At 34.3% G+C, this 22,474-nt stretch overlaps 1 protein-coding gene across 3 annotated transcripts in view; it reads right to left on the minus strand.

Moving 5' to 3' along the window:
* The window catches only part of C14H18orf54 (chromosome 14 C18orf54 homolog), a 24,454-nt gene continuing 1,980 nt past the window's right edge, over positions 1-22,474 (minus strand). For 2 of the 3 annotated variants that reach the window (XM_029922426.1, XM_029922427.1), the window contains exons 3-9: positions 21,105-21,427; positions 19,267-20,055; positions 18,804-18,954; positions 15,861-15,963; positions 9,713-9,844; positions 8,396-8,466; positions 1-179 (exon numbers count right to left, since the gene is read on the minus strand). In XM_029922426.1, coding sequence (XP_029778286.1) covers positions 107-179; positions 8,396-8,466; positions 9,713-9,844; positions 15,861-15,963; positions 18,804-18,954; positions 19,267-20,055; positions 21,105-21,384 — 1,599 coding nt within the window. In that variant the 5' untranslated portion in view covers positions 21,385-21,427 and the 3' untranslated portion in view covers positions 1-106. The remainder of the gene's footprint in view (positions 180-8,395; positions 8,467-9,712; positions 9,845-15,860; positions 15,964-18,803; positions 18,955-19,266; positions 20,056-21,104; positions 21,428-22,474) is intronic. The other variant, XM_029922428.1, reaches the window with a different exon arrangement.

Genomic DNA, 22,474 nt, shown 5'->3' on the forward strand with positions numbered 1-22,474 from the left:
TGCAGAAGAATGCACGACTTATAATTTCTTTGTCAGTTTAAACAATAGGAAAAAAATACAGTTTAGTTCTGTGGTGACTATGGGTTGGAATGTTTTATTTTCCTCTTCACATTTTCGGTGACTGTTTCCCACTGGTATCATCAACCAGGTCTCTCAGGCGAGATAAATGGTGCAAAGCCCTTCATTAAAAAGTATAAAACACATTATAAACCAGTATTAAAGACTGAGCAGACAATGCAGACAGCAACAAATGGTGATTACATTGTTTATTAACTTCAAAATTAGTATGAGAAATGAATTTATAGAATAAGTATCAAACATTTAGAAATTTTCTTTTTAAATCTTGAGATCTGAGTAACTGAAGGCTAAAATAATTCATTTAAATTCTACAAATACTTACATTAAAAATGTATTTTTTTGACATTCAAGGGTTTTTTTTTTTAAAGTTTGCCAAGAAATTTAAGAGTAGGTTTATTTGTAGCATACTTAACATGTTTTTCATGTGATTTTCATACTAACTCTGAAATTACACCTTTTCTTTTGGAATATGATGTATCTTACTTAAGAAAGAAAGTATATTCATTAAGATGCACATTCAAGATAGCTAAATTTTTTAAAATAGCACTGAAAGAGCAGTCACAGGTGAGAAAAACTTGTTTTTATTGAGCATGGGGGGAACAAATGATAATTCTGTGGTATTATATCAACAACCTCATTTTTTTTCTCTAAAACAAAGCTAAAATTATAGGTCAGGTCTCAATGGAGAAAATTTAATCACTCCTCAAACAAACCAAGAAAACAGAAGCCCTGAACTTTCCAGTCTTCCTCTAAAAATATTCTTCCAGTTTTTCCTTCCTATTATTCATTCAGAACCTTAAGTACCACTCATAAAATATCAGTTAATCAACTATATTTCAGGTCTCTTATTAATAAGGGACCAAGAAAACAAGTAATATAACAATTACGATGTGTACTAATGTGTTTCCTAACAGAAATGACTATTTCTAAGGTGAGCTGAACGGTGGTGACTACAACACTCTGCTCTACAGTCTCTAACGCAGGTTCAGTGAATGTGTATTACATACAATACACCTTCCACTTTACCCAGGATAAGGGGATGGATGAATCTAGTACTGTTAGTTACTACATTATATCTATTTCCCTGTACTCTACTTCTTGGACACTTTTACTCAAATATATTAAGAATCTGGATTTTGTCACCCTTTTGGGGTTAATTTCTAAGATTCTCATGTTCATCAACTAAAGGACAATAACTCACCCAAAGTTACTATGCAATCAGAGGCAAAATTAAATAGATTCTATCATTTCTACATCCTATAGTAAACTCTTTACCTAAAAATTATCTTCTTCCTAGAAACACACTTACGAGAAAGAAGATAATCTGTGAATATACTTTCGACTTAGATCTACCTTTTTCTTTTCAAGCTTATTATTTAACAACCTATGATTCAAAACAAAGAGGGGCACCTGGCTGGCTCAGTTGGTGGAGCCTGCGACTCTTGATCTCAGGATTGTGTGTTCAAGATCCACACTGGGTGCAGAGATTGCTTAGCAGTAAAATAGGAAGGAAAGAAAGGGAGTGAGGGAAGGAGAATAGAAAGAAGGGAGGGAATGAGGGAGGGAAGGAGGACAGAAAGAGAGGAAGGGACAAAGACAGGAAGGGAAGGAGAGGCAAGCGGCTAGAATCTTATCTGTTTATAACTCTCGAGGGCCACAGATCCCTTGCATTTACAGGATCTACAAAACTGAATGGGGAGAAATATTCTCATCTTTATTTTCACCAAATACTATCTCTAACAACAGACCCAACTCTGTGACTGCATATGCCATAGAAATCAGAAATCCTTTCTATCACATTATAGTCAATGAAGGAATCTAAAAATTTATTTTATATTCATATAGCTATGTCAGACATAGCTATGTAATAGTTACAAAATTACATTCATTATTAAACCCACTGCTAGAACACATGTAACGAAGTATTCCTTCTGTCTACAATCCCACAGTTCATAGGGCATAACTGGCCAACTATTAGACAACTTGGAGCCTTGCTGTTCATCCACTTAACAGTGAAACCTCACTGGTGACCCACTGATGCTTTCCAATATTCCCTTTCTCTGTTTCCTGATCAACATGTGAAGGTTAAGTAAAAGACCACATTATGGTTTAATGCTTTTACGTAAGTTATACACAAAGCCATTTTAAAAAATTATTTTTAACTTACCTGTATATTAAATGTCTTATTTAAATGCATTGACAAAGAAGCACATGTATCCAAATAGAAACTTAATCTAATATTTTCATAACTGTAACTCAATATAACTGGTTTCCTTTCTAGCCCTGTTTTGTCTTTAAAACACAATGCCAGGGAGAAAGAAGGATGGGAAGGGAAGGGAGGGGTGTGGTATGATGAGAATGAAAGAAAAAGCTAAGCAGTAATGTTAACTCCTCAGCCCCCTACCTCAGCTACACAATCAGCTTTCATTTTCTTTCATTTAACCTCTATCTGCCCTAAGAATAAGACAATCAATCTACTTAGAGAAGAGGCCACCAAAAGTGACTTGCTAATCCAAAGATATGTGTAGGGAGAAGCAAAGGGTAAAATAATAGAAGGAAATTATTCTTGAGTTTCTTCTCTAAAAAAGTGAAAAAGCAAGCTAATGGGAAAAATATGAATTTGAGAGTTATGTTACAACACCAAATAGTCATTCACAGTACAAACTGAAATTTTAAAAATTCCTGTCTAATTATGAATGTATCCATCAATGAGCCCACAGAAACTCAATAACAGACTGATTATATGAAAGTAACTAAACTGTATTTTAATTTACTCACTGATATCTTGCCTCTGGTTGCCTGTCAGTACTGCTATGCTGGCTGTTCTTAAGGATTAAGTTTCAGCCTTGTATCCAGCAACAACTAAACAAACTGCCTACTACTCCCTAAATCTGAGTAGAGTACGTTAGTATAAAGAAAAAATTTTGCTCCAGGATCATGTTTTACAAATCTGAGAGGTAATTCTGTCTATCTCTAGTCTAGAATGAAGACCAGAAAACTGAGTGGGAAAAAAAAAGTGAGAGAAAAAGGATTTCTAGCTATCACTAAATCTTCACAGCATGGCCTTTAGTACTGAAAACTACAAAATCTTACACATTCATTTCCAAATTATATATAAAACAACATATAAAACATACTCCAAAGCCAATACAAATTATTTTTGGATGACTGATGATTCTGCGATAGTCTCCAACTGCTCACCTTTACAATGTATGAGCAATATAATTATTGCTCATCTTTCACAGCCAGCCTAGACAGAGTAGCTGGTGGCTTACATGACCTACAAGGTTCTAGAAAAGGCCCCAGCTCAAAATCTACAATTTTTTCATTTGCTTAAAGATGAGAAATTTCTCTCATGGAGGTTTCAGTTAATAAGTTTTTATTGAGTTCCTAATATGTAAATGCATAGGACAAAGCTAAGAATTATAAAGATACAAAACAATTACAATTTAGATTCCTATTAAAAGTAATACCTTCTGAAAAAAATAACATCTTAAGCTATACTTAGTCTTTCACACTTTAGGTCCAATGAGTCTTCCTAGAGAGTAGTTATTTTTAAAGAAAGAACATAAGAAAACTGAGTGTCCAACAGAGTAAACAGAACCCACACTAAGAGCCTGGCGTTTCCTGAGACTAATGAAAGGCATTTTAAAACTCTTAGCAATCAAACTGTTAAAAACAAGAACTGCTATTTGAGGGAAAGGGAGAGACATCACAGGACTTTCATCCCAGGAAAGGTCATTAAAGTATCCCAGGCACAATCTGCAACCTCTGAAAAAGCAGAGTCCATTTATTTTAAAATATGAAAAGTTGGCCATAAACCTAACCAGAACAATCTGAATTTCAAATTGTTCTTAAAATAATCTACAGACTAAAAATAAAGAAAACATGTACTAACATAGTTTTAAAAGGTTACACTTAACTTCGTATCAGTACAAGTACCTTACTGATAACAATTTTGAAATGTAAAGTAAAAGCCAAATTAAGATTGCACCAGCTAATCCAACAGAATCAACAGCTAAGCGCCATCTAACAAACATAAATCTTACTCTTTGTAAATGGCATTTTATATGTAGGCAATATTACTGATTGTGTAAGCCAGAAAAAAAGTAACTACTATTAAAAATATTCGGGGTTTCTAGGTGACTCAGTCAGTTAAGCATCTGACTTCGGCTCAGGTCATGATCTCAGAGCTTGTGAGTTTGAGACCCGCATCGGGCTCTGTGCTGACAGCTCAGAGCCTAGAGCCTGCTTCAGATTCTGCATCACCGTCTCTGTCTGCCCCTCCCCCACTTGTGCTCTGTCTCTCAAAAATAAATAAATATAAAAAAAATACAGTTAAAAAATATTCTCAGCTAATGGTAAAAGTGCCTACAATCTATATCAACTTTTGTGGTCATTTACTACTTACAGCCCAGGGTTTATTTTCACAAAGAAAAACATCTTCCAGGCTATGTACTTTGGAAACACATTTAAGTCTATGACACAAGTTCAATATAAATGCTTTTAAAAACATAGAAAGCTTGAGGTCATCTTATTTTAAATTTTAAAGCAGAATAGGTCTTTATCCTAAATAATCAACTGACGCCCTACACCAGTCTAGATGGATAATCTACCACTATCATTAATAAGATGAGTGTTAAGAACATAGACTGTAGAATCGGACCATCTGATTTGAATCCCAGTGCTACTTCTTACTAGCTGTGTAACCTTGGGCCAAGTTAATTACTTGATCTTTATCACCTGATCTGAATAATGAAAATAATAATAGTACTTAACCTCAGAGCATTGTAAAGATCACATGAATTACTCAAAAGCACTAAGAAAGAACACTGACACTTGGTAAGTGTTCAATAAATATTATCAGTATTCACAGACCCCTACTAGATAGGAACACTATACTCAAATACTATGGCAAGTGATACAGTAAGGCATTATTTCCACCCAGAAAATTATAAATTATAAATTATAAACTTGAGGGGAAAAAATCATATATTTTTAAAGTATGGAAATTTTAAAAAAGTGTGTGTGTATACACATACATACACATAAATATCACAACTAGAGTCGTAAGTTTACATGTCTAGTGTTTCACTTTTGCACCACTTCCTTAGACAACCAAATTCTAACCATATTCTGAAAGGACAAAGTAGACAAGATTTGTATTGCCCCACTTCTAGCAAAGGGAAATGGAGGTACTAAAGTAAAAAATATCAATCTTACCATTTCCTAAAGTCCAGTATTCCACCTTCTGAGGGCACTTCATATTCACACAGCCAAACCCACAAATAAATACCATTCCCTCTGCCAATACCATGACCATAGGAAAGATCTGTACCCATCTCCACATTTTTGCTTAAGATAATGTAACTAAGAAAACAGATGGATTAACACACTTAGGGCATTTAGACCTATCTTTTTATCCAGCACTTTAGGTTTCTATAGCGATATGTCAAATAATGACAAATTTATTATTATTATGTTTATTCTAGAGGAAATACATAAAAACACATTTTATAAACAAGTTGTTCTTCCATGATATCCACACCAATACTATGTTAAATTGTTGCTATTACTCAAATGAAAAGAAAGTCTCTCTAAGCCACTCATATCCATTATATTTAGGTGACTAAGGTTATCTCATTTGGTCCTAAGAACATATTAACAGGCAATAGCACAAGTTTAAGAGAAAAGTTCAGCATTAAACAATATGTTCCATGGAGCTTAAAAATATCAAGTATAGGATGGAAAAATCTCAACAAGATATGAGCCACCTTCATTCAACAATCCATTAAAGAATGATTCACCATGACCAAGTGGGATTTATACCTGGGAGGCACAGCTGGTTCACTATCTGCAAATCAATGAATGTGATACATCACAGTAATGAAAGAAAGGACAAGAACCACATAATCCTCTCAACAGATGCAGAGGAAGCATTTGACAAAGTACAACATCCTTTCTTGATAAAAACCCTCAAGGAAGTAGAGATAGAAAGATCATACCTCAAGATCATAGAAGCCAAATACGAAAGACCCAATGCTAATAAAATCACCCTCAATGGGGGAAAAATGAGAGCTGTCTCCCTAAGGTCAGGAGCACGAAAGGGATGTCCACTTTCACCACTATTACTCAACATAGTATTGGAAGTCCTAGCCTCAGCAATCAGACAACACAAAGAAATAAAGGGAACCCAAATCATCAAGGAGAAAGTCAAATTTTCACTTTGCAGACGACATGATACTCTATATGGAAAACCCAAAGATTCCACGAAAACACTGCTAGAACTGATCCATGGACTCAGCAAAATCACAGGACATAAAATCAATGCACAGAAATCGGTTGCATTTCCATATACCAATAATGAAGCAGCAGGAAGAGAAATCAAGGAATCAATCCTATTTATAATTGCACCAAAACCCATAAAATATCTAGAAATAAACCTAACCAAAGAAATGAAAAATCTATACAATGAAACTAAAAACTATAGAAAACTTATGAAAGAAATTGAAGAAGACACAACACACACACACACACACACACACACACACACACACACACACACAGGAAAAACATTCCATGCTCATGGACTGGAAGAACAAATATTGTTAAAATATCGATACTACCCAAAGGAATCTACATATTCAATGCAATCCCTATCAAAAAAGAATACTAGCATTCTTCACAGAGCTAAATTTGTATGGAACCAGAAAAGACCCCGAATAGCCAAAGCAATCCTGAAAAAGAAAAACAAAGCTGGAGGCATCACAATTCTGGACTTCAAGCTGTATAAGAAAGCTGTAATCATCAAGGCCGTATGGCCATACTGGCCAAAAACAGATACTCAGATCAGTGGGACAGAATAGAGAACCCAGAAATGGACCCTCAAATGTATGGTCAACTAATCTTTGACAAAGCAGGAAAGAATATCCCATGGAATAAATCTCTTCAGCAAATGGTGTTGGGAAAACTGGAAGCAAAATGAAGAAGATTGAACCTGGACCACTTTCTGACACCATACACAAAAATAAACTCAAAATGGATGAAAGACCTAAACAAACAGGAAGCCATCAAAATCCTTAGGGAGAAAGCTGGCAAAACCTCTCTGACCTTCAGTGCAGCAACTTCTTAGTTCACATGTCTCGGGAGGCAAGGGAAACAAAAGCAAAAATGAACCACTGGGATCTTATCAAGATAAAAAGCTTCTGCACGGCAAATGAAACAATCAGCAAAACTAAAGGCAACCAACAGAATGGGAGAAGGTATTTGCAAATGCCATTATCAGAAAAAGGGTTAGTATCCAAAATCTATCAAGAATTTATCAAACTCAACACCCCCCCAAAAATAATCCAGTGAAGAAATGGGCAAAATAAGTGAATAGACATGGAAAAGGGCTCAACACTCATCATCAGGGAAACACAAATCAAAACCACGATAAGCTACCACCTCACACTAGTCAGAATAGCTAAAAATTAACAACTCAGGCAATGACAGATGTTGGCGAGGATGCAGAGGAAGGAACCCTTTTGCACTGCTGGTGGGAATGCAAACTTGGTGCAGCCACTCTGGAAAACAGTATGGAGTTCCTCAAAATTTTAGAATAGAACTACCCTACAACCCAGCAATTACTAGGTATTTATCCAAAGGATACAGGTGTGCTGTTTCAAAGAGGCATATGCACTCCAATGTGCAAAGTATGGAAAGAGCCCAAATGTCCATCACCAGATGAATGGATAAAAAAGATGTGGAATACACACACACACACACACACACACACACACACACACACACACAATGGAGTATTACCAGGCACTCAAAAAGAATTGAAATCTTGCCATCTACAACAACATGGATGGAACTAGAGGGTATTATGCAAAGCAAAATTAGAGAAAGACAAATATCATGAGTTCACTCATATGTGGGATTTAAGATACTAAATAGATGAACATAAGGGAAGGGAAGCAAAAATAATATTAAAACAAGGAGGGTGACAAAACATAAGAGACTCTTAAATATGGAGAACAAACAGAGGGTTACTGGAGGGGTTGTGGAAGGGGGGATGGGCATTAGGGAAGACACTTGTTGGGATAAGCACTGGGTGTTATATGTAGGGGATGAATCACTGGATTCTACTCCTAAAATCATCATTACAATATATGCTAACTTGGATGTAAATTAAAAATAAATATTTTTTAAAAGATCAAGCCTATCTATTCTTAGAAGTACTTAATTTCTCCTATAATCTTCTGAGTTCAAAGAGAAGGCTAACATGAATTTGTATCCATAACATCTTCAGAAATTAGTAGAAAATACTTACTTTTGAAGTGACCTAGTAATAGGAACCATACCTTCCTTCAATTGTAATGGAGAGAAATTGTCTTCTGAAACCTAGTATTAAAAACACCAAATATAACAAAATATTGAAAATATTATATAATGATAAACTTAAGTGCTACTTAATATGTAAAAAATAAGAACATTAAAAAGCACTGTCTCCATTTCCAAGGAAATAAATCTAGCAAATAATTTTCAGTGAAGCATTAAATATTTTCTTTATTCCAAAAGTAAAACTACTACTTATTCATCTTTCAAGAGTGCTTCTAAATGTATGTCCAATAACAATAACACACTGGCTTGAAATTATAGCTGCAGTGAGCAAGGTTATGTCTCAATGATGTCTAAAATAGGAGGTGGGGTAAAGGAAAGATTATACACTATATGTTAATGTAATAATCATTAAAATGTATAGAAAAAATACAATTCAAGCTTAACAGTTTCTAGCCATTCATTTATAATTTAAACTGAATTTCATTAAGCTCTACTGAATAACAAAACAATGAAAAAATACTTATTATTTATCAGCTATTAAGTTTTTATCAGGTGCCAAGCTCTATATAAGTACTTCACATAGTAGGTCTCCATTTATCTTTTCAACAACTGCATTTTACAGAAGAAACTGAAACTAAAGAGGTTAAGAGATTTGTACAAATTTTTCACTTGCCAGTTAAATGGCAGAATTAGAATTCCCAATCAGACTTGCAAGAATATAAACTCTATGTAAACACTGTACTACTGTGAAGAAAATTCAACCCTTACAGAATAGCAATCCAAAGCACAAAGAGATTTTGAAATTCCTAGGAAATATATAAAAAAGCAATGGTTTTTAAATAAAATTTTATATTAACTATAAGAAAAGTCAAACACATGGTAACAAAATTTCAGAAGACAAAGATTATGTAGAGAAGTCTAAGGGTGAAAAGGATTTCCAAATATAAATACAAAATGTTAGGTTATACAAATAATTTTGCAGAGCATTACAAAACAACTCCTATAACTCTTCCGTAACTATAGTTCTAACACTAACATATCTAAATAAGATGCTGTATTAATAACAGTAAACTAAAGAGAATAATCCATTCAGGGGAACACAGCTACAGAACTGTAATGGTACTAAATTTGAGTACGTTACTTTCTGAAAAAAATAACAACACTACAACTCTAGAACGTGTTATGTGGCATTATTAACATAAAACTGGAGGTCAAACTGAAAAAACAAATTGTGGAAAGGGATATGTCTCCACAAATCTTAATACACATTCACAGGTCTCAATTCATAAATCAAGTTTGTGCTTACTTGCTTAATTTCTTCTTTCAGATCTGCTGTTTTATTCTGATTAAAACTTTCTTGTACTGCTTGAAGATTAAATAACATTTGTTTCAGGGCTTCAACAGGACCATGATGTTTCCCTCCAGAAAGGGTAGAGCTCTGACATTAAAACAGATGAATGATTAACCAAGCAAATTCAGGGAAGAAAAAAAGTTTTCTTTTATATTTTCCCCCCAATATAAAATGCAAAAATTCAAACAATAAAAAACAATAATGTGTTTTGAAAAATCAAAATTGTAACTCAACCCCTCCCCTTACTCAGTTGCCAGGGAAGTTATTTAGAGACAACCATAAAGTTTGGCACATCCTTCCTAGTCCCTGCTCTTATCAAATGAACTGGACATGTTCACAATTGCAATGTTTTCATTTATACATTTAAAATCACAGATTTCTTAGAAATGAAAGGTCCCCAGAGCTCAGGAAAGCCAACATGCTCTTTTTCAGGGATGTAAATAAAGCTGGTTATTAGCTGAACAAGAACCTGAATTGCAAATATAGCATTCTCTAAATACCTTTAAATGTTTTCACACAGAGAATGCTAGTTTTTCACCTACTCATTGGTCACACATTCCTTGCTATGTAAAAAAACACTCTAACCTCAATTATCAACTGATCCTACCTGCATCCAAAGAAGGCAACAGTACTACATAACATGATCAGGATTCTTTTAAGAGAATCTATAAGGGATATTTTTTAAAACTTCTTTTAAAATCTTCTTACCAACCTATTATTTTTATATCTTTCAAATGAGTTGCTGTATCCTGGTAACTACCACATAATGGCAAACAGGCTTCATAACATATTTCAGTATAGATGATATAATTTACATACTATTTAAACTTCAAGTCTAGAGGAAGTTGTTGACAAGCACAAGAATATTAGAAATAGGCTGTCACTGAAGAGGTTCAAAGTTAAGCACACTCTCCACAGTTACATGAATAGAGTATAAGAAATGGGATATAGAAATGTAAAACGGTGCAGGTGCTCTAGAAAACACTATGGCAATTCTTCAAAAAATTAAACACAGAATTACCCTACGATCACCTTCTGGTTATATATCTAGAAGAAATAGAAGTACAGATTCAAAACAGATTATTTACACACCTATATTTATAGCAGCATTGTTCACAATACCCAGAGGGTGGAAACAACCCAAGTATCCATCACAGATGAGTGGATAAACAAAACATGGTACATATAATGAAGTATTACTCAGTCTAAGGAAGGAAGGAAATTTGGACACGACACAACATGGATGAACCTTGAAGACATTAGGGTAAGTGAAATAAGCCAGTCACAAAAGGACAGATATTGTATGGTTCTTCTTACATGATGCTATGGACTAAATTGTGCCCTTTCCCAACAAACATTCATGTTGAAGCCCTAACCTCAAATGCGGCTATATTTGGAGACAGGGCCATAAGGAGGTAATTAAGGCCAAATGAGGTCATACGAGTAGGGCCCAGATGCCATAGGATTATTGTCCTTCTAATAAGAGACCCCTAAGAGCTCGAGGAAAGGCCATGGACAGACACTGGGAAAGCAGCTGCCTGCAAGCAAGGAAGCAAGCCTTCACCAGAACAGACTCAGCTAGAACCTTGATCGTAGATTCCCCAAACTCCTGAACTGTGAGAAATAACTTTCTTCCTATTTAAGTCACTCAGCCTATGGTATTTTGTTATCACAGCTGCCTAATAAAGCACACAAGGTTCCTAGAGTAGTCAGATTCATAGAGAAAGAAAGAAAGTAGAATGGTGCTAGCCAGAGGCAGGGCAAAAGGGGAATGGGAAATTAGTATTTAAGATGTAGAGTTTCAGTCGGGGAAGATGAAGTTCTAAACATGGACAGCGGTGATGGCTGCACAACAATGTGAAGGTATTTACTATATAGAACTATATACTTAAAAATGGTTAAAAGAGTAAATATTATGTTACACATATTTCACCAAAGTTCAAGAAATAAAGAAAAATAGGAGTGCCTGGGTGGCTCAGTTAAGGCATCTGACTTCGGTTCAGGTCTCGCGGGTCTCGAGTTCAAGAGCCCTGCACCTGCAACGGGCTCTCTGCTGTCAATGCGGAGCCTGGAGTGTGCTTTGGCTCATCTGTTCCCCTTCCTCTGCCCCTCCCACACTCATGCTCACACTCACTCACACTCACTCTCAAAAATAAACATTTAAAAAAATAATAAAAGTAAAGAAAAATAAACAAGGATTAAGGATTCAATTAGCCTTAGAATCCTGCAGATAGCACCTGAGACATTATCTTTAAATTATGTGCATGCAGCCACTGGCTTAAAAAAATAAACATTAAAAAGACAACAAAATTTCTAGTTGTCTGATGCCAACCATAAGTTACAAAAGCCTGGAGTGGATTTTTCATGCAAACTAGTGATCAGAGTTCCAAAAAGAAAACTATGAAATGGATTACATAAACTATTTGTGCAATTCACTAGTGAATATTTAATAAATGTTGGTGTCTAACAGAATTTGTCCTGAGACTTGTCATTAAAACCAGATAGTGAATATCTTAGACTATATCTTTTTGTATAGCTCTCTCAAAACTATAGTAATGTTTCACATATTCAAAAAACAAATAATTTAAACCAAATAAAATGTGGTTTAAACCCAATATGTACAATAAAAATGAACAAACTAACAGTATTATGGTTGAACATGACCACACTGAAGGGTTGGGAACAAAATAATTAACCAAGGTTACTTTGGAAAGCAGGACTTTGGCTGGATACTGTAAGGCTAAAGATAAAAAGAATTATACATAAATAATGTGATCTAGTCAGTAAATTTGTTCCTTACAAGAATATAGCTTAGCAATTGTCAAACTATATGTATACTAAGAATGAACAAATAGTTAAGGGATTATGGATAGTAATAGGATTCTTACCAATGGAGAAAGAAGTTACAAATAAGGAAGAAAGACTAAAACAAGTCACTGCAAGACTGGAGTCAAAAATATCAGTATGAACTCACGATTTTATACATACTGTAAAATATGACACATACACAAATATAGAAATATACATGTACCTGTGTGCAGTCTCAAAATATCTCCCCTAACATATTTATTAATTACAAGGGGATACTGTAATTCTACTAAAGAGACACACAGTAGACAGTTCAGGGCTAACATCACAAGTATTAACATAATTTTATGTATTAATATATTATTATATTAACATATTGCTATGAACTGAGTGTTTGTGTTTCCCTAAAATTCTTACATTGAAGACTAGTCCCAATGTGATGGTATTTGGAGAAAGGACTTTTGTGAAGTAATTAAGTCATAAGGGTGGAGCCCTCATGAATGGGATCAGTGCCCTGATCCAAGAGACACAAGAGGGCTTGCTTGCTTCCTCCCTGTTCTCTGTCACGGGAGATCAATGGGAGACCATATGGAGAAGGTGGCCATCCACAAGCTGGGAACCAGGATCTTACCAGATACCTTGATCTTGGACTTCTCATCCTCCAGAAATAAGTGTTTGTTGTTTAAACCACCAGGTCTATGGCATATTTATCACAGTAGCCCAGCTAACACACATATCAGCATATCAATGATAGCAATATAACATGAACCTTCTGATATGATGCACTGAGAAGAGCATAGTATGATTTCTATTGTATTCTTGCCAAAATGCATAACCTCATTCTGATCATGAGAAAACTTCAGACTAACCCAAACTGAGGAACTGTCTACAAAATAACTAACCAACCAGTACTCTTCACGGGTGTCAAGGTCATGACAGACAAGGGAAGACTGAGAAACTGTCACAGACTGAAGTAGATTACAGAAACATGACAAGTTGGGGCACCTGGGTGGCTCAGTTAAGCATCTGACTTCGGCTCAGGTCATGATATGGTTTGTGGGTTCAAGCCCCACATTAGGCTCTGTGCTGACAGCTCAGAGCCTGGAGCCTACTTCAGATTTTGTGTGTCTCCCTCTGCCCCTTCCCTGCTCACACACTGTCTCTCTCAAAAATAAACATTAAAAAAAATTTTTTTAAAGAATACTTTAAAAGGAAACATGACAAATACATGCAATGTTGAATCCTGGAACAGGATACTGGTAGAGAAACCAGTGGATTTAGACTAATGTCTATAGTTTAGATAACAGAATTACACCTAAGTTAATTCCCTTTCGTGATCATTATACTATGGTATGTGAGATGATAGCATTAGAGAAACTGAAAGAATGGTGACGGGAATTTTGTGTGCATCTAAAAGTATTAAAAGCAAAACAAAAACACGCTGGTAGTGAGACTGTGTGTGTACTTGCAGGGGGAAAAAAAGACCACTAGTTAGTATTTAACATTCATTTATCTCAAACTTAAAATAACTTCTACAAATTTGTTCCTCTACCAGTGCTCTTTACCTAAGTAAATGGCACCACCCAATCTTTTAGCTGCTTGGCTCAAACAACTTGGATTCACTCTTTGAATTCTATCTCCATTCTACTAGGTCTACCATCAAAATATTTGCCAAGTCTACCCATTTCTGACTACCACCAATGTTCCCACCCTAAGCCAATCGTATCGAGAAAGACTGCAAAAGTCTCCTAACTAGGTTCCCTGCTCCCTCACCAGCTGCTCCTTCACCAGCTCCTTTTAAGTCTTTGCTCCATACAGCTGCCATTTCATATTTTAACATGTGGGTCTGATCATTTCACACTCAAAACCCTCCAGTGACTTCTCATCTCACCTACAGAAAACATAAAAATCCTCATTGCACCGCATACAAGATGCTACATGATCTGGTTCCTGGTTATTCCCCATCTTACCTTCTTCATTCTGATTGAGCTAAACTACTGGACTCTTATTTTTAAACATGCCTTGGGGTTTCTGCACTTATTACTTTTAGGTGTAAAGTTATTTCCTGATGAATACTTGGCTTACTCACTCATTTTAGATTTTTGCTCAAGTATCACCTCAACAGAGAGGTCATTCTTGACTACCCTATTGAAAATTGTACCAGTATTTTCCTATTCCAACTAATGTTTCTTCACAACACTTATAGTACTCCCTTATATACTGCATACCATATACTTGTTTAGTTTGTCTAACAGAATAAAAGATCCACAACACAAGGATTTCCTCTCTCTTATTCACTACTGGGGATATAGTTCCCAAAGTAGTGCTTGGTAGTCAAGTATCTGTCAAAAAAATATTTAATAATTAAGCTTCACTTACCCAACATCTGCTACAATATCTTACACAATGTTCTAAGATCAAACATATTCTGAAAGCCTCTACTTTCTCCAATAAATTTCATTAAAGGAACTCATTTTATTAAATTTTTCAGTTAATTTTTGAGTGTTCAACCTCCCAAATCTTCCAGATTTTAAGATTCCAAAAGTCTGATTTTAATATTTAACAACCATGGCTATATTTCTGTCAAATATACTAATTTTTTATGTGCATACATACACATTATTCTTTATTTGGGGGTTACTTGCAAGATGCACATTTGCTGAGTTGGCATAATTGGATAAACATTTTCCTATTTTAAATTACAGAGATTTATGGATGTTCAATTAAGCATCTGACTTTAGCTCAGGTCATGATTTCACAGTATGGAGGTTCAAACCCCATGTCAGGTTGTGTGCAGACTGCTCAGAGCCTGGAGCCTGCTTCGGATTCTGTGTCTCCCTCTCTCTGTGCCTCCCTACCTCCATCCCTCTCTTTCTCTCCAAGATAAACATTAAAAACAATTTTTTTAAATTATAGATATTTATACTTTTCTCTTAGTTACAAACACAACTCTCAATAATCAACCATCCTATGGGAAAATATAACTTGCTTTATACTGGTATACTTTATACATTGTCCAAAAACAAAACAAAACAAAACAAGACAAAAACATAATTTAGGCTCTCTGTAGAGTTCAATCCCAGGTCCCTCTACCTTAAAATACGAAAATAAAATGGTCAATAATTCTAGGAGTGATGATAATTTTATGCATGTGTATTGAGGAAGAGGGTATTTGAAACATTTTTTGTTTTTTAACAATAATTCAGAAATTACAATATGTGTATTAGTCATTAATCCTTTTAATAAGTTAAAAAAATTCTCCTTTAATAAGTTAAAAAAATTTAATTTCACCCACCTTATTATCATTATTTAAAAAATCATCGAGGAACCCTTTAGTACATTTTGCCCTTGAAGTTTGTTGAGGACTATCATCAGAGTTAACAGGAACAGGAGATTTGCTAAATAGGATTTAAGGATACAAGATAGTAATTAAGTTCTCAATTAATAAAAATTAGTTTAGAATTGGTTATCATTTAAATACAAATAATCACCAAGAAACAACATTGCAAATACAATTCATATTGATTTTGCTTGGTAAGTCCCTATCTCCCTAAACTGATACTAGAATCTCACCCTCCCTATTTCCTTGTTCCTACTTTAAAGCTTTTTTTTAATATATATTTTTTTAAGCTTATTTATTTTTGAGAGAGAGAGAGAGAGAAAATGCACATGCACCAGCAGGGGAGGGGCAGGGTGAGAGGGAGACAGAATCCAAAGCAGGCTCCAGGCTCTGAGCTGTCAGCACAGAGCTCGACACGGGGCTCAAACTCCCAAACCTTGAGATCATGACCTGAGCCAAAGTCAGAGGCTGAACTGACTGAGCCACGTAGGTGCCCTTCTGCTTTAAAGCTTTAAGAAAAAACTATGAAGTAAAAACATTAGTGTCCTCAAACAAGCCTTCAACTACAGGCTATGCTCCAAAAGCTCATTTATTTGAAATAAGGAGTACATTTTTCCAAATAAACAGCTACCCAATGGTAATAAAACCCCCGGATGGTAGTTACATGCTCTTCCACGTCAAAGCAACAGAACTCGCTCTCCAGAATTGGCATTAACATAGAAAACAGATGACAGTAGGAAAAAGACCAATTGTGAAATTAAAACTCCTGAGTTCAAACCCCAATTCCATTCACTATATGACTTTATGTAATTTATCTACCTAAACTTCAGTTTTACATATGTAGTCCCACTTATCTCACAGAAGTATTGCATAAATTAACTCTGTGTACCTGGCACAATATTAGTTTCTTTCCCGATGTTTCAGGGGATAGTAGAGCTACCCCAGCAAAAGTCAGAATTTTCCCAAAACAAATTCTATTAGTTACAGAAAATAAACAAAGTCATTCTCTTTCTTATTTATATATGTGTTTCTAAGTCAAGTACTCAGATACCTAATAATCTTTGCATAAATATAAGTTCACAATTCTAATTTTTTCTTAATAATTAGCAGATGTCATTATTGACTCATTTGATTCCTAACTTACTATGAGCTTTTTCTTACCCCCAAGTAGTCCTCTCTCGCATTCTTTACCAAAGGAGTTTGCGCAACCAACCACTACCATCAAAAAGCATTTACCAAATTACTGAAGACGTGTGTGGGGTACATAGGAATTCATTATATTATTCTTTTGTATTTCTTTGAAATTTTCCGTTATAAATATGTTAAACAACAAACAAAAAAGCAATGATCAGATTGCAGTTGTGTTCTACCTTTTAGTATACTACCTTGACTACTTCCTAGTCACTTTTTCTTTTGACGGTAGATTGACAATAATTTGTCAGCATCACACTAAGGTCAGGTCTATTCCTTCTGATAATCCATCATTCATTTTATATAACGAATTGAATTGCATAATGAATTCAATCTTCCAGAAGTCAATATATGCAAGGTACTGGGCCAAACCAACAATTATAATAATAATTATATAAGCATAAATTGTTATTATCTAATTACATAAGACACTAAAAGCATTCAAGAATTTTACTCTTAAACCCCTCTGGTACTATTTGCTCACCCATTCTGGTTGTTGCAATTAAAAGCAAAGTATTACAGCTATGGTACTTCACAAATACCAAGACCAACTGACAAGAAAATTAGAAAATAAGTTTAAGAATTAAGTGAGCTAATTATTAGCCCAAGTTTTAAATAAATAAAGACACTACCGAACCAACAATTGAGAAATGAAGCTAAATGAGGGAAAAATATTCTGGATAATTATCACCACTATTAACAATTTACAAGACAGCTTGTCATAAGTCAGAAATTGTACTAAGTACCTTATATATATTTTCTAATCAAACGAATCCTCACAACAACCCCATGTAGAATAACTTGTATAAAGTCTGTTCAAAGCAGAAGAAAAACTTGTACAAAGCAGTTTAACTTGTACAAGGTGTCAGCAAAGACGGAAAAAGGAACAGAGTTCAATCCCAAACCAGAATTATAGTAAGTGCCTATATTACAAAAAAAATAAGATGTTCAACTGAGGAGTGATCAAGACAAGAACTGGAACTAAAACACTCTGTCTATAACAGAATATAACAGAATGAAAGTTTAGACAAGAGAAGATAATAATTTATCAGAGTCTATAGGGTTACCAAGAATGAGTTTAGATGTAATAATATAGCTAAGGAAAAAAGCTTTGCTACCTAAGCTCAATTCTTCTCCACACTAACATTCATAGGTATCCAGGTAAACAGTTTAAATTAATTCTGAGACACTATGTCATAGCAAGGTTAAGCACACAAATAAAAACAATATTAGAAACTACAAAAATGCACTACAATAGACCATAACAAAACATGCACCACTGTTTAAGGAAAATAACAACTAAGAGAAAATAAAATGTAAATGAAAATAATGGATAACCGCGTAAACAACATATATAGAGAAAGAATATAGGAGAAAAAAAAAAGTAAAACAAGAATTTCATAGCACTCCTCCATCTGCAAAATAGTTGCTTATAGTTGTGATTTTTCATATTAAACATAAATCGGTATTTTACAGTACAACAAAAGGAACATGTAAAGAAGACAAAAGTTGTACGGTTATGCAACATTACACCATCTTGTGGTAACAACTGAAATATGCAATTCAAAGAAACACAAAGGCAATGTTCTATAGAATAACATGTCACAACTGTTAATTATCACGGAGATATTTAAAAAATAAATTAACTGTTCACATGACCTTTTTCATTTGGAGAACGAAAAAGTTTCTCCATTAGAACTTACGTACAAAGTAACAGGGATATTTTCCCATGATCTTTCTGCTTCAAGTTTATCTAATGAACACGGACTATCATCCTTTTTCATAGACTTCAGTGACTCGTCAGCACAATGATCTAGATTTCTCTTGGCCTTCAGGATAAGCAATTCAATTTTGTCACCTAATTTAAAAGATTAAATTAATTCAAGAGAAAAAAATAAATGCACAGCACAGCAAAATCTCATAGGCAACAAATTAGAATTCAGATAATTTAGAATATATACACATCAGTTAATAAAAATTTTAATGAAATTTCAAAGGGGAGAAAAGACATTTTCTAGGCATAAAATGCTACATAGATGAAGACCATTAAGTGCTCAAAAGATTTATCATCTGATCATTACATTAAAAAAAAATCATATAAAAGCGCCTAGACATTAGGTCAAATTTACAGCACTACCTTTGGTTCTTAAAAACAAAACAAAGAAATTACCACTGAATGGCTTTTTGGTTTGTCCTGGGAGAACTGGATTCTCACATTGACACTGGCTACATTGAGAATCACATTTACATCCATTAATTAGTTCTTTGTCATCCCTCAAAGAATCTGAAGTGTTTGAGGGTTCAAAAGAATATTCAAAACAATCTAATTTGTTCGTAAGTCGAGAAGTTCTTTGTGCCTGGTAACTATGTCTAGGGGAACACTGATCTTCTTTAAATATTTCATGTATCCTTTGACTATTTGTATCAGGTAGCAAGTCTTGACGGTTGAGCCACACAGGGTAGGTGAAGTCAGGTATACTAGTTATCCCTGAAACATTAAGATCAGATTTCTGGCTAGTGAGCCATCTTGGGTAATTCTTTTCAAGACTGTGCTCTGAACTGTCCTTGAAAGACAATTTCTTAGAAAAAAGTAAAGATGGTTCAGAAATGCATTTATTGGTCTTTTTCACAAGTTTTGGGTTTTTTAGCCTACCACATTGCTTTCCGTTTATATCTGTGTATACAACAGGAGTAACTAAATCATCCTTGCACATGAGAGTGGAGAGTTCCTGAAATTTTTGCTTCTTTTCAGTATCAGATGAACTCAGTCTTCCAATGCATTTCTTCTTTTTCTTGCTAATTTGATGATCTGATCCAACATAAGCAAAAGAAAATGACCCATCTGCTGGAAGTTTTAATAGATCATCAGTTGTTAGGCTAATGGAGTCTATGTCATTAACAGTCTTTCTTCTGCAGGATAAGGACAAGGAGCTTTTTTTCTGATCAACATTGTCAAAAGCTGAAAAACAAAGCATAATTCTATTTATTTTCCTATATCACATATAACAATACTTTATAATACTTAACAGTAAATGCCAATTAAGAATTTAAGAATCATTTTTGCTGCTTCCCTTTATCTTCACTGAAGTTTGATTAAAAGTATAAATAGTATAGGTTGATGAAATACAATGTGCTTTCTCACATCTCAATTTATTTTAACTAAGTTCTACACGTTTTTCTCCAACATTTAAATTGTCCCTTATTCTTTAATTTGCTGTTTATTTAACTTTTTTTAATCTAGACATAAAATGCAATAACACCCTCACAGTATTATTGATCACTCAGCACTGGCTGCAACATAGAATAAAAATATGCTATTAAACTAGGTGAAAACATAAAATGGTTTCTGCTTATTAAACCTGTAACAGCATTAACACAAAGAGAATAGCTGTCCTAATTAATACTCTTCTGGAATATATACTGCCCACATAATTCTAAAAGTTGAATGAAAATTTTTTTCCATACTAGGGCCATTCCATAAGTCCTCAGTGAAGTGTTAACTAGGTTATCAATATAGGCATTTTCCAAACTTTTCTTCATGGGAGCTGCATCAAGAAAAAACTCTTAACACCTTCTATTATTGTCCCATAGAATACGGATGGAAGACAGACAGAGTCTTATCACATAACTGATTGATAAATATAAATTCAGAAAGAGTGACGTTTATCTGAAGTCATCAAGCTAGTTAATGAAACTTAGAACCACCAAGTTTAATGCTCTTTCCATATGCTAAAATAAAATGGCTTAAGGATTTAGGATCAACCACCTGCTATTATTAGTTACATTCATCAGCTTCCACTCCAAGGTCACAAGATGATCTTGGCTTAAAACGCTGGAGAACCAGAGAATTACAGAATCATTTAAGAAAAATATCCAGACCTCAATATTACATAAGTCATTTTTACCCCAAAGGTACAACAACAAAAGTATCTAGTTTTTCAAGGCTATAATACATCTCTCAAATGCTTTAAATCAATGGGGGAAAAATAAAATAAAATAAAAGCATACCATTGTTTGATTTATAAATATAGTTGGAGAATTCTGGCATATTAGCAGAACATCTACTGTTTATCTTTCCAGTGCTTGCACCAGGATACATTTGGCTTAAATCAAAATCATCAATATAGGCCTGTAGAGCCTGAGAGGCAGAACTATACACTTTATCCTTATACTGGAAAGAGCCGTCAGAGTTCGAGGAATTACTACCCCTCAGGCTGCAGCTTGCTAACAGAGAAGTTACTGAAGATTCCCGAGAACAAACTCTGTGCTTCGTAATTGATTTTGCCATGGCCTCCTCAAAATGGGTTATTTCTATTCATTTCTCTTAAAAACTGTAATACAAAAACAACAGGTTAAGGTTCCATTAAAAGGAATAATAGCCATACAGAGAAAAATTACTAAATAGGTAAACTTTCTATAATCTTTATAGAATAAAATCCATCTCTATAACTTTTTAGACAATGCACATTATTGATTTTCTATTATAATTACTGTTAATTCCTTTATCATTGATTTAGAAAACAATTACTGAGTACCTACTGTGTGCCTAAATTGTGTCAAGGCAAGAGTACTATTTCAAAATCTAAAAACAATTGATGTGCAGTGTTTTCTTATGGGGATAGATTCTATGACATCACAATACCTTACACTCCCCTACACAGAATATTTTTCAATTCATAAGCCTACTGTTACACAGTATAGATAGCAAGTGCTCAAACAGTACAGATAGTAGGTGCTCAATAAATTTTTAAAGGCATCAGATGAGGTATTAGAAACACGAATAGAATATCCACTTTTAATGTTGTAAATGCCAATATGTAACTTTAGCCAGACCTTTCCTCCAGAGAAACCTGAGAACAAAGTGATGAACAGTATTTATTGTAAAGAAAATAAACCACAAGTTTATTGAGCTAGCAACATGCACTTTTCCTATAACACTGTTATTGTTAATCATTTTCTTACTTTCATTTTTGGAAATACACTTACCATTTTCATTTCTTATGTTAAACAGATATAACCTACCTTTTTTAAAAGAAACTAGATAATTTGGAAATTGACAATGTATCTTAATACAGTAATAGGATCTACATTTGAAAAACTAACAAGTAACAAGTAGGTGTAACTTCAATACATGATATGACATTCTTTTAAAAATTAAATCAGTGAAAATGTATTTTTTCCTGTACTAAAAAGGAAAGGTTAATGTCTAGGGTGTAATAAATACGATAATGCTATAAAGTTAATACGTTTAACTTTGGGCTATAATCTTGGAAATGTTTAAGTGAAAACAACTCTCAATGTAATTTTACAAACTATCAATATTGACTTTAAACTGTTGCAAGTTTTTCATCCTGCCTCGGCCTTAGAGCATGCATCTG

Source organism: Suricata suricatta, chromosome 14 (assembly GCF_006229205.1).
Source record: "Suricata suricatta isolate VVHF042 chromosome 14, meerkat_22Aug2017_6uvM2_HiC, whole genome shotgun sequence".
In the NCBI taxonomy this organism is placed as follows: Eukaryota; Metazoa; Chordata; class Mammalia; order Carnivora; family Herpestidae; genus Suricata; species Suricata suricatta.